This window comes from Alosa pseudoharengus, unplaced genomic scaffold, assembly GCF_046254945.1.
Source record: "Alosa pseudoharengus isolate Yale_2024_CS ecotype anadromous, Long Island Sound unplaced genomic scaffold, YU_APseudo_1.1 YU_APseudo_1.1_scf_2, whole genome shotgun sequence".
NCBI classification, from domain to species: domain Eukaryota; kingdom Metazoa; phylum Chordata; class Actinopteri; order Clupeiformes; family Clupeidae; genus Alosa; species Alosa pseudoharengus.
The window spans coordinates 10,692,929-10,718,345 of record NW_027468663.1 but is presented as its reverse complement, the minus strand read 5'-3'; the positions used below and the strand labels follow the sequence as shown (position 1 = coordinate 10,718,345).

The 25,417-nt window shown below is 43.3% G+C and overlaps 2 protein-coding genes across 2 annotated transcripts; both read right to left on the bottom strand.

Moving 5' to 3' along the window:
* Positions 1 to 8: 8 nt before the first annotated feature.
* copa (COPI coat complex subunit alpha) lies at positions 9 to 14,731 on the bottom strand. Its single transcript, XM_076293658.1, has 29 exons — positions 14,522 to 14,731; positions 13,940 to 14,053; positions 13,767 to 13,840; positions 13,546 to 13,626; positions 13,367 to 13,443; positions 13,003 to 13,112; positions 10,925 to 11,034; positions 10,403 to 10,502; positions 7,796 to 8,014; positions 7,156 to 7,306; positions 6,953 to 7,019; positions 6,755 to 6,830; positions 6,547 to 6,629; positions 6,116 to 6,341; positions 5,818 to 5,956; positions 5,201 to 5,363; positions 4,817 to 4,963; positions 4,260 to 4,449; positions 4,067 to 4,162; positions 3,814 to 3,902; positions 3,535 to 3,658; positions 3,341 to 3,430; positions 3,120 to 3,226; positions 2,689 to 2,835; positions 1,906 to 2,229; positions 1,592 to 1,702; positions 1,245 to 1,406; positions 938 to 1,132; positions 9 to 689 (listed from the first exon to the last, which is right to left on the bottom strand). The coding sequence occupies exons 1-29, from the start codon at positions 14,559 to 14,561 to the stop codon at positions 630 to 632; spliced, it is 3,672 nt and encodes a 1,223-aa protein (XP_076149773.1). The 5' UTR covers positions 14,562 to 14,731; the 3' UTR covers positions 9 to 629.
* A 642-nt stretch (positions 14,732 to 15,373) lies between these two features.
* Positions 15,374 to 19,741, bottom strand: pex19 (peroxisomal biogenesis factor 19). Its single transcript, XM_076293657.1, has 8 exons — positions 19,655 to 19,741; positions 18,281 to 18,372; positions 17,950 to 18,112; positions 17,650 to 17,735; positions 17,348 to 17,530; positions 17,078 to 17,236; positions 16,931 to 16,975; positions 15,374 to 16,835 (listed from the first exon to the last, which is right to left on the bottom strand). Exons 1-8 carry the CDS (start codon positions 19,713 to 19,715, stop codon positions 16,749 to 16,751), a joined length of 876 nt encoding a protein of 291 aa, XP_076149772.1. The 5' UTR covers positions 19,716 to 19,741; the 3' UTR covers positions 15,374 to 16,748.
* Positions 19,742 to 25,417: the final 5,676 nt, after the last annotated feature.

The following is a 25,417-nucleotide window of genomic DNA, read 5'->3' as shown; positions in this document are numbered from 1 at the left end:
GCACAGACTGAAAGGCCAAGCATTTATTTCAGTGTTTGCAGAAGGAAGAATTGCAAAATAATATATTTGATACATTTCCATATTTTCCACATTTTTCATCTAGGCCATTGCAATCTTCAAGAAGCCAAAAGAATTTAAATGATTTACGTGTGCAATCATTGTGGAATGCATACCAATAGCCATGACACATTACTTAACATTTCACTTGGAGCATTAAATCTACATGTAAAGGTTAAGGTTCCTTGTGTCCAGAACAGCTTTCTGAACACATTTGATAAATACATGGGTGTCAGGCATACAAACAGATGGTTAGCCAGGATTTGTATAGACAGGAAGAAGGGTTATGTGTATTTGATAATGTACAAATGGAGGTCCCATCTCTACTGTAGGACTAGAGCTCAATAGAGCCACTTCTGGTAAATGTAGAGGGGTGTGGAAACCGGGATAGACAAGGAGAAGGAAGGGAAGCCAGAAGGGACAAACAAGCCATTACATTTTCTGACATAATCAAATGTGCCAGTTTACGTACATCCCACGACCAATCACACTACGTTTTCGTGACCTCCATCAGCTACGAGCCTGGGCACGCACACCGTCAGAGGGACCTGCTGCCTTCCCTTCTCATTCCTCTAGCGGAACTGCAGAGGGCTCACACGCAGACCAATCACATCCTTTCCAATCTCCGTTGCCTGGGAAGCAAAGAGGAAGACATTTTATTTTCACAACCTAAAACGATGAGTCTAAGGTGGTTAAGCATTATTGTAATTTCTTTTTTACATGAAAATAAACAAGAATGCCTTTTGGTTATATAAATTCCACAAATGTACCAATACTGTAGTCAGTTAACCCAGACAAGCCACAGTAAAAGAGAAGAAGTAGTACTAAGGTCAGACTGTTTTGTCCATTGTGGGACATGGGGGCAGTGAGGTGGGCCTACCTGTGTGACCCTGCAGACCTGACCCTTGTATGTGGGGCAGTAACAGGCTCCAGACAGGGGGCACTTTTCCACCGGCCGGCCACGGTAGAGTGGCGTGTAAGAGGCGGCGCACAGGTCAAAGGGATTGTGGGGGTCGTAGTTCAGCTGGTGGGTGTCTGTCAAAGTCTTCTCACAGGCCGCCAAAATCTTTCTGGTCTAATAGACAGACAATAGAGGCAATGGTGCCATTGTAATGAGCTGGCAGTTCTCTGTTAATACTCTTACCTTGGACACAAACAAACTCACACACACACACAGAAATGGTTACCTGTTGTGCCACCTCGGGTTTAGGACCGAGTTCGAGCAGGCGCCGTGCAAAGCCCGCTGCAGTCTTGAAGTTGCGTAGCTTGAAGAAGAGGTTGAGAGCTGTACGAAGCACTAGCACCATGTGAACGGGCTGCAGGTTACAGTGTGTGAAGTACGCCGCCATCTGGTGGGCAAAACGGGGAAAACAGTTTCCTCATCTGCAGTCAACCAACACTAATGATACCAAATGAATTAGTAGGCACGCGTTCAATGTCATAACATCGGCACATGTCCCATCTCTGACGTTAGTTCTTTCACTGTGTTGTGACTCAGAGTTGTCCCATCCCCAGCGCATCCTGTGTGTCCTACCTCACACAGCCGCTTCTGTTGGTCAAGGGTGTCTTTTGGCAGCTTCTTCCTTTCCGTTTCCATGGTGAGCCCAACAATGTACTCTCTGCAGATGGTGATGAGCTGCTGAGCCTGTGGGGGGAAAGACAAATCTGATCACTGACAACCCATCAGCACTAGTCACATGAATCACATTTTCATTGAGTGGTTTCACATCAAACGACGTTCGATTTTGATTCCAAAGGTGGGTATACATGGCCTTGAACAACAGATTTGCACCTTACAGTAAAAGTATGTGCACGCGTACACATACACAGACACGGACACAACGTTACCTCAGCAATCTCCTGCTTGTTGTCCACCACCAGCAACGGCACGGAAAGTAGGATGACACGGAAGCGCTCAACGGCCTCCTCGAAGCGTCCGGCCGTGGTCAGCTGGTAGCACTGCTGCAGGCGGGCGATGAGGTCGGCCAGGCGCAGGCCTACGGCCGGCAGGCCACCCTTGGCACCGCCGTCCTTCCAGTTGCGCAGTGGGTGGCCGCGCAGGCAGGGCAGAGAGGGCAGTCCCAGGTAGGCGGTGCGTCCACGCGACAGCGTCTGCATGAAGAGCTGCTTGTAGGGCTCGAAGCACACCACGCCCACCTGGTCATGCAGGAGCTGAGGGGAGGAGGGACAAACGTTACTGACTGACCCGAGGACAGTGCGGGAGCTTTTAAAGGAACCAGTTAGCCTAAAGCTAGCCTATAGCTAACAGGGAGCTATAAGTTATCTGGTCGAACCCAATTCCAGTGAATTATGAGCTAGGCCAACGGTGTCAGACTGGGCAATTGCACCGCTTGCACAGAGAGAAGGGTATGTATCTTTTTGGTAAATAAGCTTATTTCCCAAAAAAATCCTTTCACAAGTCAGTCACAAGCTGCAGTCACAAGCTCCGCAACGTGACACTGTCGTTTCATTCATTTGATGGGCTCTTAGTTAGACCTTCTGTAAAAGGACTGTTGTTTAGTCTAGTCTAGTTTTAGTCGCTGTGATTCTGCTTATTATGAAAAATTCTAGAAAAAACTCAATTGAAGTGACCATGAGCTGAGGCCTGAATAATTGGGGTTCTGGACTCACCCTCATGGCAGTCTCAAAGGATCCGGCCAGAAGGTGGTCCACAACCAGCTGGGAGTTGTTGCACCACATCTGGGTGGGGCTCATGCCCTTGGTGGGCGGCACAAAGAAGCCATCTTCAGCTCCGCCTCCAGCTCCAGCAGGCAGCTCCTATTGGTCAAAGAGTGAGGAGAGTCAGTACCACTTTATTTACAGTGACTGGCATGGACAAGCTATTTAACATGTGCATATATGCATGGTGAAAGTCAGATATGATGACATAACAGGAAGCTTGAATTGAATAACAAAAGTGTGACCATAATAATGACCAGACCATAGTATGTGAAAATGATACAATTATAGGGGAGCATAATAGTCTGAGTAATAATTATTATGGGATTGTAATAGTGCGAGTGGGGAGTGTAACAGTCTGAATGGAGAAGCCCACTCCTCACCAGCTCTGGGGGCAGGTCCAGATCCTCTTCCACCTCCCAGCCGCCTCCCTCTCCCTTCCCGACGCCGGCCTCATCACCCAACACATCCTGGGCATCAGCAAAGCCATCTGAGGGGGAGAAAGAAAAAACACACGCTCATCAGACAAGACAGCAGACAATGAGAGAAAGGGCGAAAGACAGATGGGAGGAGAGGAGGTGAATTAACACAAAGCAGCCCTCACCTTCATCCATGTGCAGTTCAGCATCCTCTCCCCACCCTTCTCCTCCGGGAGCTTCCATATCCATTTCTGCAGCCATCTGGCCGGCTTTACCTGAAACACACACCAACGTTACATACAAACAAACCCACACAAGCACATAGACGCACACAAACACACGGTCAAGACAGCAAGGCCAGTGAGTGCTTATAGTTCACCTTTGGCAGCAATGGCCCCCTCAAAGAAGCCCTTGGAGACGGTGAGCAGGGGCCAGTTGGTGTCTAGGGGGTTGATGGGAGGTGGGGGCTGCAACAGCTGGGCATTGGAGTCCACCTCAGGAATCTGAGAGAGAGAAAACAATTTTTATTCCACAGTCTGTGAGGCTCCATCCCAAGTGTATAAGTGTGTATAATGGAAGACATCCATTACAGCATGGTAAAAAAGGGCATTACCATGACCAAGTTGTGAAATTTGTCCGTGTGCTCATCTGGTCTTACCATCTCCTTCTCGGGGTCAAAGGTCTCCTTCAGGGCCTCAGCCTCCTCGTCCAGGCCGTGGGTGGCAGCGGTCAGATAGGCCAGAGACTCTGGAACACAACCAGCCAAGGACACTTACAGAGCTGGTCTCACTGATAACCAGATGACCATTACACTAGAGCCTTATTATACTGCACCTAAAGTACTGTGGGTGTAGATATGGACTCTATGGGGTTAAGGAGGGACATGGTGTTTGTATCAGTAAAATACTCACTCTGTCCACAGTTCTTCAGGATGCGCACTCGCTCACTGACGTCGCCCAGATACAAGGCTCCTTGGTAGTGTCCACTCATGTCTTTCCTGATCTCAGCTATAACACAAACAAAAAGGATCAATATAAAGGATCTCAGATTCACAAAAACACACAAGTGTGTGTGTGTGTGTGTGTGCGCATGTGGCTCACTCACCGATCTTCATCATCTTGCGGAGCTTGGCCAGGTTGCCGGTGATGAGGTAGAGGAAGGTCAGCTTGTCAAAGTTCTTGGTCCTCTGGTAGCACATCTCCACCACCTGGTGGTGACCCTGCAGCAGTGCGGCCTCTCCCAGGCGTTCCCAGCAGCTGCGGTCATCCAGGGCCTTCGCAGCCTCCAGCGCCACCTGCAGATGAGGGGGAGACAGTGCAGTCAGGCATTAGCTTCAGATAGCTCCAAAGTGGATGCATTGTGATCCCACATTGTGATCTCAGATCAGTTCTCACATTTAGCCACTAACGAGAAGAGAAGCCGGCAACAGACCAGCAGCTAACAGCCAGTAAGAGTAATGTGAAATGGTATGTTTGGGGGAGCTGTGGGGCGGAAGTGGCTGCAGTCTCCATACCACATTCGGGTCCGAGTGCCCACGGGGACCTGGGTTCGAATCCAACCCACGGTCATTTCCTGGTCCCACCCCATCTCTCTCTCTCCCACTCGCTCCCTGTCACTCTTCGCTGTCATATCTGAATGAGGTGCCTCCTGCTCACACGCACCTCAATGTTGCCACATTCCAGAGCCAGGCTGAAGCGGGTCTTCTCATCCTTCACAAAGTGCAGCGCCACCTCCGGATATCCCTTCTTCTGCAGGTATGCGATGATAGACTGGCCAACCAGCTTGGCATTGCGCACCATGTGCAACACCTGATAGACAAAATCAGATTGGTCAACTTAAGAAAGCTTGGACAGTGACTGTTATGCAAATCCCCTAAAATCAATGAACTTCCAGTTTAGTCAAACACATAAAACGTTACAATACTAATACTATGGAGAGTAAATACTGACAAAAATGTAATTCATTGCGGAATTGGCTTCAGTGGAAGCACAGAGTAAGTATGTGGGTTGAAAAATGCATGCAGGATGGCAGGTGCCAGCACAGACCTCTTCGTATTTGCGGCTGACCAGGGCCAGTTTGAAGCGATACTCAGTGGGGTCAATGTTGAGCACACGAGGGCGGCACTCACGGTCCAAGCAGTACACACTGTTCCCCCGCACACGCGTCACATAGATGGGCAGGTCCAGCGTGCGGATGATGCCGTGATCACTGCAGAGACGAAACAGAACGGACCAATGAGGAACAGGGGAAAACCACTGATACCTGAACTGAATGGAATGACTGCAAAATTGATTTTGGATCCAAGATGGCGGCGCAACGCGCATCGGCTCGACGTCTCTCTGCACTTGGTATTTAATGCTTCTTTTGCACTTTTGGTTGGATGTCAACTGCATTTCATTGGCTCTGTACCTGTACTCTGCTAAATGACAATAAAGTTGAATCTAATCTAAAAAAAAATTGATAGCGCAAAAATGCTTTTAAAACATTTCGCTGATTTGACAATCACACTGGGAGGTCGCTAGACAAGAACCACTGGTCTAGGTTAAAGGGATGTGACTGATGGTCATAGGGACACCGAAGTACTGGCATCTGTGTGTGTGTATGTGTATGTGTGTGTGTGTGTGTGTGTGTGTGTGTGTGTGTGTGTGTGTGTGTGACGTACCCTGAGGTGAGAGCGTATTTGATGTGGTTGGAGGTGGTGTAGATGAAGACCCCACTCTCGTCCCAGGCGCCGCTCTTCACGCGGATGTTCTCATGGATGTTGCACAGGCTCTCCAGCTTCCTGTTGCAGATCATGATGGCTGTGTGGTGGGTAGAGGAACAGAAGAGAATAGTGAGGTCCTTGTTTGGCAGAGTGAGGAGCCACAAGGCAAGACAGAGCCCATTGGCCAAGGTCAGCCTGAAAGACCAGAGAGAAAGCCTGAATGAAGAACAGACTTGTGTCAGTGTGGGTGTCCTACCGTGTTTGGCCAGCAGGGCCACGTGGCTGGTATCGGCACTCCACACCACGTACTTGACCTTGGCGATCTTGACGGTGGCGAGCGAGCGCTTCTGCTGCACGTCAAACAGCGTGACTCCGTCGGCGTCGCGCAGCAGCAGGGAGCCAGTCCCAGCGTAGAAGATCTCCTCACAGCTCGGGACCTGCACCTTCTTCACAATCTCATTCTTCAGGTTCTTGATCAGCAGCTGGTAAGAGCATAGGGGTATAAAGTCAATAGAAATGGTGATGGAAAAGCCCTCAGCATATGCTGCCGGAAGAGTAAAGGGAGACACATTTTACTGTTCAGTTTCGACCGAGGACCGAGCCGCATGTGAACAGATTCTCCCTGTTCTCAGAGTACTGAACTGATATCATTGCAAGGAAACAGCATAGAGGGAAATGGATCCTTACAGAGTGCATGCGGTCCAGAACGGCAAACCTGTTCCTGGCCACCCAGACAGCCGTAAGACCAGAGGAACGCTTGCCTTCAGGAGCTGGGAGTGAGTGCAGAGGAGACATTACCATCATTACACAACTTTAATATTATCATATGAATACTCCTGATCAAACTTTGCTTTATAGCTGAAGAACTCTTAAATCTAGGGCGTGGCAGGCTTACCATCAGGGTTTTGGGAGTCACTTTCACGTGGGATGGAGTAGAGATCATAGGTGCTGTTCTCCAGATTCGTCGCTCTCTATTCAGTCAGGACAGAAACGGGGAAAAAGTTACACATTTGTCTACGAGCTATCTCAGCTTTGCTGATGTGTCTGGACATTCCCAACACTAAATAAATGGACAGTCAAATGCAATACTCACAGTGCACAGCAGGACGGCATTCTCAGCTGGGTTGTAAGACATGCTGAACACGGGGAACTTGGAGCCACTACATAAAGAAAACAAACGAACATACTCGGCTAAACATGTCAATCGTTGTAATCTCATTTACCTCTTCTGATATAGAAAAGACCTCCTCACTCAACCATCTTATCATTTTCACACAAAAGGCAAATGCCCCGTACCTGCGCAGCTGCATGACGGCTGTGTCCTTGCTGCTGTTGAAGTCCAGCTGGCGCAGAAAGCGGTCCTTCACGTAGTACAGCATGTTGCCGTACACAGAGTAAGCTGGCCTCTCCCTCTCCAGCTTGAACACCAGCATCCCACTGTCATGGCCTGCAGACACACACAGCCTTAGCGCTTTACTGACAAAACTGACAAAGATATTACATCAATTCAGTTTGCTATATATGATATGTCACAGTCCATTTCTCTCCATCTTCTCTCCCATGGTCACTGAAAGTTAAAGGAACACTTGCCCGTTTTGGTTTAACATTAGCGGGCTAGCTACCTACAAGGCATGCAAGACCTTACAAACACCAACAATAGAGCCTTATTGGCACTTCTACAAGTTTGCCAACATACAAACTGGTGTATTTTTCTTTCATTTCTGCCCCAAACACAGAACTGCATAGTGCAAATCCTGGATGGAAGGGGGAACGACATGCATTTATCCGTCCTCCACATGATCATATACTATCAAAATGAATGTGAAGACGAGTTGCCCGATAAAAGCATACATCAAAAACTGACAGCATTCTGAAAATAAATAAATAGAAATAATATTTGAGGGCCTGTATGGGGGCGCTGAGAGGACATTCTCACCTGCGGCAAAGAGGTTGAGGTTAGGGTGAGCTCCCAGCACCCAGAAGCGGTCATGGTCCCTGCGGAAGGTCTGCACCCCAGTCCTCTTGGACATGTCCCACACGCGGATGCTCTTGTCCTCCGAGTTGGACAGGATGAGCTCCTGGCGGGGGTGGAAGACAGCGCAGGACACGTTGTTGTAATGTCCTCTGCAGGTGTCTAACTCCCATGCCTTGGACTCTGTGGACAGTATGAGACAGAGTGGAGAGATCAAGAACATAAAGTAAGAAAAAAGAAATAATAATAATTTAAAAAAAATATATACACAGCACATCAACCAAAACAAAAACAAACAAGTAAATCAACTAAATCTAATGAGTGTGTAAAGTACTTTAGTAAGTAAAGTCAGTACAATTTATTTTTACACATTCATACTGATCAAAGTGCTGTCCAAAGTACAATTAAACAGATACAAGTATGTACACACGTACACATACATCTACACATTAACTACAGAACAGCCGGGAACAAACACAGAACTACAGACACAGCAAGGGACAAACACAGAACTATAGACATAGCTAGGGACAAACACAGAACTACAGACATAGCTAGGGACAAACACAGAACTACAGACATAGCAAGGGAACACAGAACTACAGACATCACAAGTTGTACATTAGAGGGCTGAGAAGGCTAGAGAATACAGGTGTGTTTAGAGTCTAGATTTAAAGGCAATGATGGGGGGGGGGTAGCCTAGAAATCTAGACGCACCCTAGCGGCGGCAAATTAATTTGCTCAGCCTGTACGTCTAGTATCGAACCATAGGAATTTCTTTTGGCTTAACACCGTGGATGTTATCCAATCACAGCGCTCTATTTCGTTACAGAGTCTTAAAGCGGGCTTAACCCTAAGCTGTTTTTAGGGCATTTTCACTACCTTTATTCATAAGGATTTATTCTGGTCATTGTAAGTGCCACACACATATATTATATATTGTTTTTTTCAGGAGAGTTTAGGCTATTCAGATCATTTCATGTATTAATCATTTCATGTATTAATACTAGCATTGATTTTATTTTGATTTTTAAAGAATTAAAATATAAAAAGTGTATTATAAAAATTCTTATATTTCCACATGTATCTCACCACTGCAAGCTCACAGCTCTACATGCATTTCATGTGTGTGTAGGGCAGACTGTCCTGAATCGGGCAATATAATTGCCATGTTGGAGGGATACTCTGGGGCTGAGCAATTTACAGAAATATTTGCTGTGTGATTTACGGAAATAAATGCCATTTTTTATTTAGTGATGAAAAATGACCTTTCTGCGCTCCATATCTGTGACACGAACTGATCTGACCTGACTTGACCCGAGGTTGCGTGTTAGCCTGCGTGCCTGTGTGTATGCAGTCATAATAATTCTCAACTCTTTACTGCATTGCCATGAACAAAGTAAAGGCAAAAAAGGTGTTTATTTGTTGAACAAATTGGGATGCAATGTGAGCCTTGAATTGGATGCCATGCAGGAATTTGCTAGGATCTCAAAACCGGAATATGAACATGCTTTGCCATAGAGAAACACATGATGGCATTGGATTATAAACATGCTTTGCCACAAGAACAGACACAAACGTGGGGTAAGTCCAGCTATATGAAGTTATTATTTTGCTGTCACTTCGTCTGTTTTATAACCCAGAAGGATGTACTTGGTATCAAATGATAGCTCTGAGTCTCCTCTTTCATCTGACATGCGTGGCATATCTATGCGATCACGGGTCCGCGAGTAATTCAAACGAGAGTAATGAGTGTGCAGCGTTGGTTTGTGTACATGACGTTATTATTTTGCAGTCACTTCGTCTGGTTTTATAAGCCAGAAAGATCGATAAACATGGTACCAATGGATAGCCCTGTGCCCCCTCTTTCATCTGATATGCTTGCCATATCGATGCGATCACGGGTTCGCGAGTAATTCAAACTAGAGTAATGTGTGTGCAGGTGAATGCAGAGAAGTGTAGACTGTAAATATGATGCAATTTGATTTAATTTCATGATTTTTTTTAATTTTCATACTTGATCGTACAGACAAGTGTGTAGTCTCGTTGGAAAGCCCCACTTCTGCTCTGTCGTGCAATAAAGGTTTCATCTCGCTGCGATGAACCGTTCCAGAGCAATGTAACAGAGAAGAAACGGTGTGTTTTTTGACGCACTTTGCGTCAATCGGGTTCTACGGGTTAACAGGATAACGACAGTCCTGTGACGGTGAACAACAAGGAAGGTGGCTATGGCGAACGAAGAGCGGTTGTTTGAATCGGCGTTGGCGTCAACTTTGGAGGAGTTGGACTTGTGCTTTTCTTTGAAAGTTGAGCAACACAATGCACTTAAGTCATTCCTTTCTAAGGATGTGTTTGCCGTTTTGCCTACCGGATACGGATATGGTCGTAGCGCTGGCCTATTGCATGCCTAGGCAGTTTGAAAGACAATTCTCTGCCCGCCCCTTGGATTAAGCGAGGTGAATGATTCGATGCCAGACTATACATCTCAATGATATAGGATGGCCCCGCCAGGCTAGGGGGGGGGGGGGGGGGGGCATTCTTTATCATTTTACATACCCAGTACCTACTCACCATTCATCCTCCAGATCTTGACCTGACGATCGTCTGCTCCTGAGACAATGAGAGGCATGCTGGGATGGAAGGCGGCCCAGTTGACCCCGCGGTCATGACCCTAATGAGAAACACAGAAGCATACTTCCTTAAAATGTTTAACCCATTGACATTCATTTGTAATTTCTTCTCTCCTGGTTCATTCTTACTCAACCTAAAAAATGTGTCAGGTCTCAGTTTAAACCAAAGCATTTTCTTGCTAATGTAGGGGCCCTCATTTAAAAAGTGGGTGAAGTGTGTCAACACGTAAAGCTCTTGTGCATGAACAGAACTAAAGAAGACTCTATTCATCAATATTTGTGCTTAAGATTTATTCGCATGGTGTTAAATTGACAAACTGATTTTGCATTGTTACCAAATTAATTTTGGATAGTCATAAGGTGAATAAGCCCCAGAAATGACTGGCATATTTATTTGCCATTTGGACGAACAAAGCAGTGTGCGCACACTGACCACTCCATCATGAAGGCTGACATCGCTTACCTCGAGAACGTGTTTTACTACGGCATCCGACGCCCCAAACAAATCCACCCCTGTGAGGCCCCGGATTTCTGTCTCCACGGCGCCGGGCGAGAGGTTCTTCTTCCTCAAACCTGGAACCGACAATCCGCGCAAAAATGGGGAAAGGAACCAAACATGGGCAACACAACAACACCCACGAAAGAGAACAGGGGAGGAGAGGTGGGAACAACAAGCATATTACTCAGTCATTTAAACAAAATATTTATAAGAATGAGGTGATTGCTACAAAAAAAATAAAAATTTGAAAGGAGAAACACTTAGCACACACTGTTGGACTGCTAACCACTTACAGTCGATATGAATTATAAGCACAGCCAATGTTCTCTAGTTCTCCAGTCCAGAAAACAGTAATTCTACAGTGGCCAAGGACACAGCCATTAGCTGCCTCTATAATCAATTTCCATACATCAACAAAGGCTTAAGATTGGGTTAACATGATTGTGGAATCACAGAGAGCATGTGATTGGGTTCAGAGGTAGTGTCAGTGATACAGGCAAGAGTTACTTATTTTAAAGCACTGTTTAATGCAAGATGCCTCAGACTGAATACACAGACTGACAGGCAGACCATTGATCATGAATGTATTTTTCATTAGTATTACTGACGCTACCTTAAAATAATTAATCAATCATATCCCCATGACCAGGATCATTACTGTTCTCTGGTAGAAAATGACAAAGAAACGAGAGAACAGACTGTGCTGGTGATTCCAGCGCACAAATCACTTAAGTGAACCAACAGTCCAAGAGAAGTGGGGCAGGAGGAGCAATGAGCGGGAACCAATGTACAGGTGCGGATGTTTCCAGTGGGAGCATGAGAACTGGTGGACCTGAACAGGGTGGAAACTGACTGGTGAACTGATGGGCCGGTGCGGGCTGGAAGGGGGTGTCATGATATGATATGCTCTGATGAGGCACTGGGTTACTGAAAGGATGAGAAGTATGCAAGCTATTTCATGCTGTTGTTAGAAGATGCCTGGGTAATGACACTGATGTCACTGATGCGAAGGGGGAGGGGAGTATGCCATTAAACAGTCATTAATGTTAGACTGATATTACAGTCAACTGAGCAAACTTCACAGTAAAATGAGAGGAATTACAGTGTGAGGTAAATGCCTGTGGTACTTTTTATAAAAGCATAGTATAGTAACTGCAACACCCTTTGGGTAAGATGCCACTTTTTAAAGGGTAATATGTTAAAAGTGTTTTAAAGTACTCATGCTCAAGTTTTTCATCTATTCAGGATTCCACCATGCAGACAGAGACAGGGAAAAAAGTGTCACTGATTAAATCTAATGGACAAAATACACAGATCTGAGCTGAGAATGTAAGTCAACTGTACAGTTAGTGTTTAGTTGTGAGTTTGGAGTTTGGAGTATACACCCTCAATATGACTAAACAGCTTGAAGCAGACAGTAAGCCAGTTAAAGGTTACTTGTTTGAGTAGTTACGAGAAATTAGAGTTAAGTTAGAGGACAAAAAACAGACAGAAGACAAGCACACCACACACAAGTCAGTAAGAATTAACATGCATAAATACAGAAACACTTCTTGTATGAGGGAGTATCCATTCTCCCACTGTACTTCCAAACTGACTAGTTTCAAACCCTGTCTGGGCCCACTCTTTACTTGTCAGGGTTCCTTTGTGAATATTCATTTGAGATGACTCTATAAAAAGAAATGGGAGCAAAATAGTCAAGCCCCCTTGGCTTTCAGGGGATTTGGCCATGTTGCCTTTTCAAGAGTCCTTTCAAATCAATGTCCACAACACACACAAGAGAAGAGTGAAGGCTTTGTCCCTAAACCTCACTTTACTATGCCTGATGTGCTCTCTTCTGATGACATTAAAAGACAAGAAGTGTTTCTGCAAGCAGCCCACAGAGATCAAATCTTCACACAGAGATTGAGGAGGAGGAGTTTGAGGACGCCGGAGAATCTCTCCTCACCTCCTCTCTCTTTCTCTCCCTTCATCCCGCCCAGCCATCCCACCAGGCCCGAGTTCTCCCCTATTCAACTCCAGCCCTCCCCACACGCCCTCACCAGAGATATCCCACACGCGCACAGTCTGATCCAGGCTAGCCGACACCACCAGGTCCTCTGAGGGGTGGAACTGAGCACACATCACATAGTGATTGTGGCCCGTCAGGACACTGTAAAACACAAGGGTCAGGAGACGCATATAGTCACAAATATGAATTAATATTGACTATTATAATATATTATGTAGACTATAATAAACATGTTTATTATATAATTTTGACGTGACGCGAGTCTTTTTTTTTTAATTTGTTTTATGAATAACAAATATGATCTCAGTATGACTGGAAATTAATGTTTTCATACAGAGGATCTGTGAATTTCACTTGACATGACAACATTAGAGAAACAAGGTGTTCCCACTCACCAGACACAAGTACGAGACTGCCAGTTCCAGATGCGGATGGTTTGGTCATCTGACGCACTCAAAATCCAGGGATACTCCTACAAACACAAGGCAACATTGACACATGTATATAGTCAGACATCCCCAAGTACTGTCAATATTTTTGTTGTTATTGTTTGATTAAAAGGCCTTATGCTCACATGATGGAAAAAGGTAGTCCGGATGTAATCGAGGTGTCCGAGCAGTGTGAACAGGCATCGCCTTAACTTGTAGTTCCATACCTGACATGCAGAAAATCATAAGATTTAACACAACAATTTTCTTGTGATTCTATGTGGTGGAATACTGTAACACAAGTATTGTGGCCACATTCAAATACATGTAAACAAATATTGATTATGTGCTTAATATTCTCTCAAACCTTGATTTTGTAGTCATCGCCACCAGACACAAACAAGGGCTGCTGCTTGTGAAAGTCAATTCCCCTGACCGGGCCTGTAACAAATGTTTCATTCCTCAGTAAAAGTGTCACAGACGGCCCAGGTAAAAACAGGAAGGTGTTTTACACTCAACATTTGATCATAGATAGAATACCGTCATGCTCGTCGAATTTGTCAATCAAGGTGCACATGCGGTAATCCCACAGTTGAATGACTCCGTTGTGCAAGCTGGCAAGAATCCATGGTCTCTTTGGGTGGAAACTGAGCCCTAGAAAAAGGAATTGACATAGATAGTAGAACATTACATGGATGCTATGAAATTAGCTACCAAGCTAGCAAAATAAGTGTTACTGATCCGACTGCCCGCTCAGTAACATTTAGCAACGTTACATGGTCGTAATTGACAAAATATATGCTTTCACTCCCACAACTCAGGTTCTATTTAAACACATGTCTCATAAAACATTCTAATAAACACTTAACATTGCAATCGCTTGCTGCTCTGATTAATGTAACGTTAACTGCTAGCATTAGCGGCCCATTCATATTAGCAAAGAGAGACAGCATTTAGTAAACATCTTAATTCAGCACATGCTGTTGTCATTGTAAATGCAAGTGTGAACTGTAATAATAACAGCATATGAAGTTCAATAACTTGACGTTGCTACTTAAATAACTGCTGGCAAGCTAGCTACAGTCGCAGCTAACTTACATTGCTAACTCAAGTTTACCTTACCTTTAACACGAGCCGATTTCGTCTCAAATTTGGTTAACATCTTAAAAGACGTTGTTACACTTCCACCAACGATGATTTGAGAAAATTATTTATTAAAAAAGAGTTAAGATTTAACAATGTTTCATCTACTATTCGCGTCTTAAGAGTGCTATGCCAGGTCCTTTCTTGTTAGATTTCGCTTGCTGGAAGGCTGCAGCCAACCACTTCCTTAGCTGACACGTCGACGTACACTCATCATACACTCTCTTCCTGTTCGTGCTTGAACGCAAAAACGCCATCATCCAAGGTTCCACGTCGCATTTTCCGGTGCCAGGGTTTACTTTGGGATCCATTCTAAACACCTTGCATAAAACTTACTACTGCATTTAAGTGGCTTTGTACCCGTATCCTACTCAATACAACGACAAAGTAAAATCCTACTTTATTTACTTGCCTTACTTCAGTGATCATATTTGAATACTGATTTAGGGCCTATCACATAACTAAAGGGAAAAAAATGCAAAGCAGATTTTAATGTAATCGTGATTAAAACTACTAAAACACCTTCTATACATATCTTATTTTTATTTGCTAGTTAGATCTGACATGATGTATGTGATGTGTGCTTACATTGTACAGACAATAAATCATGAACAAAGTAAAATTGGTGTACTGTAGCCTAATTGCAGGCCTGCCTGTATTTTGTTTCTCTGTAACCTTTTCCACTGTAACCTTCAAAGTGATATCATATCAATAGGCCTATTACTTTACACAATGAATTAGACACTCCAACCTGCACTTTGTGTAAACAGCTATGGTCCGATTAAGTCACACATCCAAAGACAAGAGAGACATTGTTAATGTTTCAATCGATAGATTTGAACTTCTTTATTATGAAAAAAAAGTGGTGGGAGTAAAAGGTTGTAACAGGCTCTCTAATTTGGAGATTGGCGGCTAGATTATGCCCCCCTTCACTTTAACTTTGCACTATGCCATTTATGTCATAATTAATGTGTTATTGTTTTGTTGAGTTGCTATTCAATTCTGTCTTTAGACACGACTTCTATTTTTAAAATGTTACTTGGTATCTGTCAGAACTGTACATGTAAGTGATCATTGTGAGAACATACATACATACAACATATAATTATAACCTAATAATCTGAGCAACGCACAATTCTATACAATATACAAGGGTACAACATAGAGGATGAGGAGGCACATCACTTAAGTGCTGACAGAAATTCAAATGCACATTCCAAGTAATTTATTTCCTTATCACGGTTTTCTTTTACATCACAAGTTATCAGGATTTCAGAGTAATGAATAATATCTGGGTGTAGTGAATATATTCACACAGGGTGCAAAATCCATGACATCCTTTCCATTGTTACTATTACACCATTGCAGACTGAAAGAAGATCAGAATGTGAATGGTATTCAACATCTAATGTGTTTAGTGGTGTTATCTAGGAAATGGGAATGTTAGATAAGATTTCTTTGAAATTGTGAAGATGCTGATTATGTAAACATAGTTAATAGTCTTTTCTTAGTCTTAATCTTTTTGTCCTGGTTAGTTAAAACAATATAAATTAATCACTTACATATGCAGAGCATAGCATAAACAAAAGACCCCAGAGGAGAGTGAAACAGTATTGCTACCCTGAGGTTTATAGTGGTACCTGTCGGTCATTCTCAGTGAGGCCTTCTAGCTGTTCTTAAGTTTATTACATTGATGAACTCACATCCTCCTCCTGACCCCATTACAGACAAGACTGAGCTCAGGACCCAGGTGAGTCTGAGGTTATTGGCACACCAGCTGAAACCACACAGAAACTTTATAGAATCATGTAGTGCATTGTTTTTACCATTCTGCCAATTCCACTCTCCTGCAACCGTGAGATGATCAAAACTGATCAGTCATTACTTGAGCCTTCTAACCAATTAAGATTGCAAAGAGGTGATTGAAGTTAAGTGAAAGATTCCAAGAGCGGCTCTTTTCTTGTGAATGTTCGATCAGTGAAGGAGAGACTTTTTTCCCCATCAAGGGTAGGCATTGCACTGGGGTCTTGCCTGCATCCATGTAAATTTGTATACTCTGAGCTCTCTCCTGAAAGTATTCAGAACAGAACAGATCAGATCATGTCATGTCATGTCAGATGTGGGTCTGACTTCTAGTTCCTCATGCTCCTGGAGCAGGGTTTGTGACACAGTATTGCAAACACCTGATATAGTGCCTCGTGATGCATCACATAATTGAGCACTGCTCAGCAGGTCCAGCCCCAGGTGCTCCTGGGATATTCAAAGATTCCATATCGAAGTTCAGGCCAGGAGGCTGTAAGGGAAAAAAAACAGCATAGATTACATGAAATACAACACCAGTGGTGCAAATGAAAATCACCTATTTCTATCAAAAAACTATGTACATACCGCTTCTCCTGCCAACTCTTTTGGTGGTTGTCCCAGATCTTGCAGCTACAGAAAGATATAAGAATGCAATGTGTTGTTGTATAAAAGATCAATCATTGATAATCTTTTAAGGTGAGCATGGAGAAAATGTCTGATAGAGTTACTTACCTTCTGCATTAGTTCCAGGATATTCTCAAAATTGCTTTCCTGATCTCCATCTTTCTCAAACTGGGAGCAAATGTCTCCCATGATCTTGTGCTGCTGCTCATAACGACTGAAGTCCTCTGGAGTAAGGGACTCTTTGTTGCTGTTTAACCACTCAGGATACTTAAAGTAAATAGAGAAGTCAGAGACATGTAACATACAATACTGGAAAAAATCAATCTCTCCTACAGATACAGTACATCTTCACAATAAGTGATTGATGATATGATATACCTTCTGTGTAATCTCTTTGAGTGATGGGTACAGAACTTCCTTGGAGAGCAAATTTTGCATGATCGATTGCATTATGGGTAAAATATTTCCATCCTCTCCACCTCCTCCTCCTCCTTCTCCATTATCCTCTAATCCCAATCCTTCTAGTGTCTTTGCTAGGTCGTCTCCAGCTAAACCTGAACTCTAAGAATGGGATTAAACAAATATTAAACAATATTTTTCATGTGTGCTTTTCATTGGGTAACAATTTGTTTTTCATTTTTACTTCAAATTTCTGACATTGATTCATATAGCTGGATTACCTGCAAGTAGTCTGCATTTTTTGCCAGTCCACTGAGGGTGTCTTTCAGACATGAGGTGAATTCCTGCTGTGAAGCTACATCAGTGCCTTTAGGAACAAATGTGATAAAACAACAAATCTTATGTCATTTGTACAGTTGTAAAACACACTCTATGGAAAAATAAACTAAAATAATTTAGTAACACATACAGCTTGCTCTACAATCCACTGTGCCACTTTAACATACAATGATCTGTTTAGCATGTGCATGTAATTTAAAGGAAGGAAATCAGTACACAAACACACACACTCTTCCACATACCGACTTTCCCTGCTGCTTCAGACAGTTTTTGAAAATGCTGCAGCAGCTCTGGCTCCTCCTGGGCAAGCTCAGCCATTGCCCTCTCCCACTCCTCTTTGGCCTGGTTCGCCATCTCCCCTTCAAACAGGGACTCAAAAAACTGACTGTCTTCCAGCAGAGGGGCCTGTTGCGAAAGACAGTCAAAATGAATGAAAACATATAAATTATAGGCCTGGGTGACACAGGCACAACAATTAGGCAATATACTACATCCTCAAAACAACACCTTTACATACAGTGTCTGAGAATTCATTAAGTGTACTACAGTGTACTACCGTGAAATGAAGCTTACCTTCTTCCCATCTCCCTTTTCTGCATTTGGACCAGCAGCTGCCTCTGGTACAGAAGGTGGAACGTTTGTCTTGTCAAAGTCATTGAGGGCACCTGCAAGAAATATTAACTTAGTCCTAACTTTTAACACTACTTTGCGGACTGTCTGTGACAGCCATTGTCATTAGCAATGGATATTGCATCCACAAAGACCTGAAAACATTTAAAAGGTGAAGCAGAATAATTTCAGTAATAAAATGTACTCTCTCTAAAGCAGATAAATCTGAATGTTAAGTCATAGTAGATGGTTAGTGACAGTTCAATTCTGTAGATAACATGCTCCTCTTAAAGCCATTAGGTGATGGACAGTTCCGGACAAAAGCCCATGTAAGAGAGTGAGGTAAGAAGGTCTTACAACTTAACTATTCACATGTGGGTTTGTTTCAGTTCTGTCATGCAGTAACATTGCACTCTCTGTGTAATGGCACATTATGTGATAAAAACATCATCATTCTGTCAATAGGATCTCTATCCACCTGAGAACATGTCAAATTTACAGTTACAACATGCTTCACATGACACAATAATAGGACTATGTTACAAAAAAGGCAGGTCCAGGCACTCAGTCAGACTTAAGAAGAGAAGGGATGAATTAAAAAGCCTTTATTTGGTATGGCTTAAGTCATTTAAAAAAAATATATAGAAGAGCCAACATGTTTCAACCAACAAGTGGTCTTCTTCAGGGCAGAGCAACACAAAGAATGAGAATGACACCAACTACCTGAGCGCCGGGTTGAACCTCTTGCAATAGGCCTATGTTATTTTATGTCAACTACTCGTTTGTTCAAAGTTTTGCTCAAATATTTCTGTTAAATTGCAGTGTGTTCATATGTTTATGCCCTTGGTTTCTTACGGCCAAAATTTCAGATTAACATTCATGCAATCCAACTACATTGGATCTATATACCATTTCACAGCTTCTCCTGAATTATATCAAGTCATCAGTTATTTACGCAGCAACTTGACTGTTCCTCCGTGATCCTCTACGGGTCGCTTCTACATTGAGCAATTTTGGCTATTTCAAGGGCAAAGCTCAGCAAGCGTTATGACAGAGCATTTATGAGACGAACAACTAAGACGCCATGTAAAAGAATGCCCCAGGACGACCACAAAATAAAGACATTATCTTACAAATTAACTTAAAATGTAAGGTCAACTAGGGCGTCAATACTCTCAACCTGACGGGCAGCTAACGTTACTGTGCAAACCATGCCATGCGCATATGCAAAAGTAAAGAATAAACACTACAAAGTAAACCTTTACACATACAAAGTACTAACATTTGTTGTCCCGACCGACCTGACACACATGTTAAAGGTATAACTCTAAAGCTTACTGTCCAATAATTCATCCAAATCGGTGTCTTCTTCAACCTGGGGATCCGACGCTGACGCCATCTTGTTGCTGACTTCCTAGAGACGCGCGTAAATGACGTATGAGTGAATAATCTGGACTCAGGCAGTCTAGCCAGATCCCGTTTCTGACTATCACCTACAAAAACACCAATTATTTGCACCAATACAGAAATATTGGCATGATATGAGTAGCCTACAGTAGATATGAGGAATGATTAATCTACAAACCAAAATGTGAATAGCCTATACCAGGGGTGTCAAACTCATTTTGGTTCAGGGGCCACATACAGCCCATCTGATCTCAAGTGGGCCGGACCAGTGAAATAATTGCAAAACATCCGAAACATCCACAGCTTAGTTTTTTTCAGTAGGCTATGCTTTACCCTTCAGCCTACATTTGTAGCCTACATAATCACAAGGGATATATTAGATTATTACACATTCATCCAGAGAGGCCAATGAAATTGAAATAAAATGCATTTCACTCTCATAAACAACTGGTTTATTTTTATAGTTGAGTGGATAGGCCTACATTTTTACATCTGACCACCTGAACCAACTCACCACACTAAACTCAAGTGGGAGCTATGAAGAAAGTTAACATCCTGCCTTAAAAATGTAAATATGCAAATGTATGAAAAATAAAATGAATTTAACAAACATAAGTTAGCAGTGCATGAGCAATACGATCAACTGGTACGATTAGGTTACATCAGATCAAATAATTTTGTAGGCTAGGTGGTGGTGCTGTGTAATAGGCTATCCACCATATAGGCCAGATCCTGCACCCATTCCGGGCATTTAAATTGCTACTGGTCTGCCTTTTTTCTCCAAGAACTGTCCAATTTCCTCTCGTAGTTCAAAGAAACGCTTGAGTACGGCACCTCGGCTTAACCACCGCACTACAGCGTGGTATGGTAAGCCAGACAGAATGCCATTATCACTAAGAAAACAGTCAAACTGACGGTGAGTCAGACATCGCGACCTGATTAAATTTAGTTTGCACAACCACACTTTAACATGATCCAAGTTTAGTGTTTTACAACACAACACTTCCTGGTGCAAAATACAATAAAATGCCCAAACATCTTGTCCTCCGTTTGCAGGCTGCACTTTGTCTCTGAATTTTGTCGCAACGCCTGCTTTTCTCCCGACAATGTAGCCAAACTGACAGCACAGGACCAGTCAACTTTTTTGGCTGCGCCTAGCGGCTGAATTGAGCATTTCGGTTATTTCTTTGAAAATTCATAACTCCTCACAGGAATGGGCTAGAGATTTTTTTTTTTTTGACATCGTCAGAAATTTATTCTCTACAAGTCTGGGCCGGATTAACCCATGTAGCGGGCCCCATGTTTGACACCCCTGGCCTATACTATTGGCAGCAGTGTTCCGATTTGACTGTGCAAAATATGCGATTAAAAAATGAATCATACGGTGTCAATCCTGACTCGTTTTTAATATTACATTCTTGCAGTTAGTAGCGGAATATAATGGTACAATTGTATAATGGTACAAAAATTGTCAGGCGACTGCATTGGTGCAGCTTCACTACCCCGATATGATATGTGGCCTACTAAGACGCACCCTAGCGGCAGCAAATTACATTTGCTTCCAGGGCTAGTCTAGCAACTCTCCGTTGGCTTGTGAGCTCGAAAAATGAAACTTCTATCAGGCTAATCAAATCGTGTATAGAGTCGTTAGGCGGGCTTAACCAGAGCCGGACAGTAACGGAGTACATTTACTTGAGTACAGTACTTGAGTACAATTTTGAGGGATCTGTACTTTACTCGAGTATCATTTTAGGGGAGTAGCCTACTCATGACTTTACTCAAGTACATTTGAGAGGCAAATATTGTAGGCTACTCTTTACTCCACTACATTTCTATCCATAACCGTGTACCCGTTACTACTTCTAAGATAAGAAAAATCTCGGAAACCCTCAATTTTTTGTTTCCCTCTCAAACGTGATTGGATTGTGCAGGCGCCACTGATTGGGACAGCCTATCAGCAATCACCTTCAGCTTTCCGCCAAAGTCAACTCCATGGTTAGATTTAGATAAGAGACGAAACATGGACGAAACAATGGATGAAGACGCAGCAGGTCCATCCCGGGAATGTGCCAACCTGTGGCCCCACCTCGCCAGACTATTTACATTTTCTGAACAAGTTAGTGATAGTTTTCGCTTCAAGTGTTTCAATTACAAAATTGTATTTTGTATTTTGAAAAACGTATTTTAAATACATGTATTACAAATACTGCCCATCCCTGGCAACATGGTAAAAAGATGAAAATGACTTGATTTTACTTCCAATTCCTTTTACATTCTATAAAAAGTGGTGTGTCTGATGAGTCCCATATAGGATAACTATTCTGCATTGGTTTGGAGTCCCTAGGTCACATGACTTGGGAGGTATTGAAAAAAAGGAGACCATTCCTTATGGGAAATAATGTATTTTCTTTAAAAAAATCATATAAAATACAGCATGCATACAGTCGCTATAAAAAGAGGTGTGTCTGATGAGTCCCATATAGGATAACTATTCTGCATTGGTTTGGAGTCCCTAGGTCACATGACTTGGGAGGTATTGAAAAAAGGGACACCATTCCTTATGGAGGCCATTTCCTCTAGCTGCCAACATACTCCTACTGTTTTCATGCTAGCATAAAGTTGCTGTGTTGCCATGTGCGTTACTGATAACAAAACCATACTCACAGACACACACAATCCCTCTCTCTTGCAAGAAATGCACTTCATCAACCTGTCCACTTTCAAATATACCTGTTGAACTACAATTGGAGGTTGCAGCTGCTCTCTTGGTGGAGCCAGTTAGGGTATACCAGCTAGTGATGCACTTTACAAGTGTCCTTCAAGCTGGAGTGTTCAGGAGAACAACATGGACAAGACTAATCCACCGACCATTTCAAGAGAGTTCCATTATCAGCATCATAGTTGTTCCCACAAGGCTTCAGTTTTAACATTCCATATGTTATCTTAATGAAACGGAAGTAGATTGGGAACAAAATAGAACGTGTGGTGGATTTCTATGACTTAAAGGATGCATGTATGGTTTTTATAAACTTTGATATTACTGCAATTATTATGAGACTTCAAGGCCTGTACACATCTTAAGCAGACCAGGCCAGGTGTCAAAGAGTGGGGTGAATGAGTGCACAGTGACACTGGGCCTAGACGGTCAAGAGCGAGGATGAGGTAATGGCGATGAAAATATCAAGGCCAAGTACAGGTGGCAAGATAAAAAGCCCTGTTACACCCAACTGGAAAAAAACAGAATCAGATAATAAAAAATTATGCATGATGAGACAAGGGGTTCCACCAATATCCGTAACCTTGGTGGATGCTGATAGGCCAACAGGTGTCTTTCGAGGGTGGCGAGAGGGCCCAACTCTAGGTTAAGGAGTATAAAAGATAAGCCGCAGCCATTTTGATTTCAGATCTCATCGGGGGCCGCCATCTGATGACATCTCACCTCACCCTATTGCTTGACACCTGGTCTGAACATTGTTTAGGCTGGACTATCACTGCAATACGGTGAATAAAGATTCAACAGTCTTCAGAGATCTCCTGTCTGTATTGTCTCCTTCGGACGCCTTGTCCCAGAGTGCTAATAAGTAATAGTCAAGTGATAAATTGCTAGTTGGATTTTGGAAGTGGACCAGTTTTTCCACGACAAACGTTCAAGCATTGTTTTTGTTTTTCTTGTTGAAAGGGTCTATACCCAGCCAGCCCTTCAGACTGGGCTACGGGCAGTTATAGATCATGCTGCACCTGCTCACCCCACCTTTCTGCCAACTTTCCATCCTTTTCAGGATTGCTTCTTTATACGGCATACTGAAGTCCAAACTCACCTCATTGCTGGTAAGGAGAGTCACTTCATAATGCTGAAAGGACTGGACAGTGTGCTTGGACCACTTAATGTAAATGTAAATCAGGTTTGTCGGCCAAGTATACTTGCGTATAAGGAATTTGGTCTCTGCATTTATCCCATCCGTGAATTAGTGAACACACAGAGCACACAGTGAACACAGTGAGGTGATGCACACACTATGCAGGTCACAGAATATGAATTATTAAAAAGATGTGAACTTAATATGAATTACAAAATATATGAATATAGCCTATTGAAACATATGACATGATGCCATCTCTTTAGAGGACTGTCTTTTTTGGACAGTTCTACGAAAGGTTATACTGCTTTGTGAATTACCCCAGTCAAAGCATTTGCACAAATAAAGTAGGCCTACTTTGATTTTCTGTAATCCATTACCTTTACTTATCCTTTTTAATAAGCATTAAGATGACCAGTGTGATTTTGGTCTTACTAACCTTAATTGCCCTCTATTTTTGCAATTTTCACGTCCTCCTGCAATTTCTTAGCAACAAACAGCTAAAAACACCGCTACTTCCATTGCAATTTTTGCGAAATCAGGCATTTTAGGTCCAGTGCAATGCAAGCTATGCTAGGCTCCTTCATAAGAATGAACCACTTCTCTGCTTCATCTAACAGGATATATAGAGAGTGCAGCCCTAATATCAACAAATGGTGTGTCCTACCCTTTGGCACTGCTGCAACCCTTGCTGTATATGCTATGCACTCCAACAGCGCACCAAAGACAACAGGACTGGAAACAAAGAGGTATTGGACTCTGTCATCAATCCCTTGTCTGCAGTCTCCTTGTTCCCCATCACAGTCAAAACAGCTTATTATAGACAAGATGTAAGTCCTGAATCGACATGAGAAAGTGGTCAGGCAATAAACCAGAGGTCATTGTTCATCTGCCCCCAGAGGCAAGGCCAGTGGGCTGTGTGCTGTGGCAGACTATAGACAGAGCTGATCCAGGAATCAACACTAGGTCTCCGGTGGCACTGACTGTCTGACATACTTGGTTACAAACACCGCCAAGCAGTAGCCACTGAGCCCACACTAAGAAATGTATCTCAGCTGATCAATACACCCCTCGGGTACATTATTCGCTACACCACGGGGTGTTGATTCAAGCTCCCTGGAGAAATGAACAAGGCTGGGACGAGTCCATCACTGGTGAATTCCTCTTTGTGTCTGACATGGGAGAAGGAGCTCCCTTAGGCCTACTTTCAGCACAAATATGCCTCGTGCTACCAGCCAGCATGGATCGACCATTCTCCTGTGGACTTGCATGTTATCTGTGACACCTCAGAGAAGTCGTACGGATCTGTAGTCTATCGCAGGACTGAAGGATGTGTGATTTGTTTTGGCCAGATCCCTTGTTGCTCGATCACGGAGATGGATCCATGGAAACAGCTCTGCCCTGCTTAGAGCTCAGCACTGCACTGACCAGAGCTCAGCAGGCCAAACTGATACTGAGCTCACCATATAGGCCTACACTGGCCAACTAACAGTGAAAATAGAATTAGATAAGCACAGGAAATCCACATTCTGCGGCCAGCTCACTGTCACTTCACTGACACATCCTCTACACTAGTCCCCATGGCAGACGCAATATTGTAGATTTAATTAATCTCAGAAGATTGTTAATAGCCTACTTGTGATACTAGGACCACATGTGACATGACACTAACACCTTTCTCTGTGATTATTTATATGGGGGGGGGGGGGGGCTTTGGAGAAAATTATTACAACTTTTGAGCAGTTAACCACGCGATTATTTTCATGTGACAATTTGTAACATTTCTTTTCAAACGTCAAAAACAGGGCTAGCTGAAAATACACCAGACGTGACCATA

Excerpts from the sequence above, each read along its gene's own strand:
- copa (XM_076293658.1), bottom strand. The coding sequence starts at position 14,561 with ATGTTAACCAAATTTGAGACGAAATCGGCTCGTGTTAAAG. Across the intron at positions 7,020-7,155 it reads GCCGTCATGCAGCTGCGCAG|TGGCTCCAAGTTCCCCGTGT; the intron begins GTACGGGGCATT and ends TTCTTTATGTAG. Across the intron at positions 6,342-6,546 it reads TTCTGGACCGCATGCACTCT|CTGCTGATCAAGAACCTGAA; the intron begins GTAAGGATCCAT and ends TGCTCTTACCAG.
- pex19 (XM_076293657.1), bottom strand. The coding sequence starts at position 19,715 with ATGGCGTCAGCGTCGGATCCCCAGGTTGAAGAAGACACCGATTTGGAT. Across the intron at positions 18,113-18,280 it reads AAAAGGGAGATGGGAAGAAG|GCCCCTCTGCTGGAAGACAG; the intron begins GTAAGCTTCATT and ends CTTTCGCAACAG. Across the intron at positions 17,531-17,649 it reads AAAATGCAGACTACTTGCAG|AGTTCAGGTTTAGCTGGAGA; the intron begins GTAATCCAGCTA and ends TCCCATTCTTAG.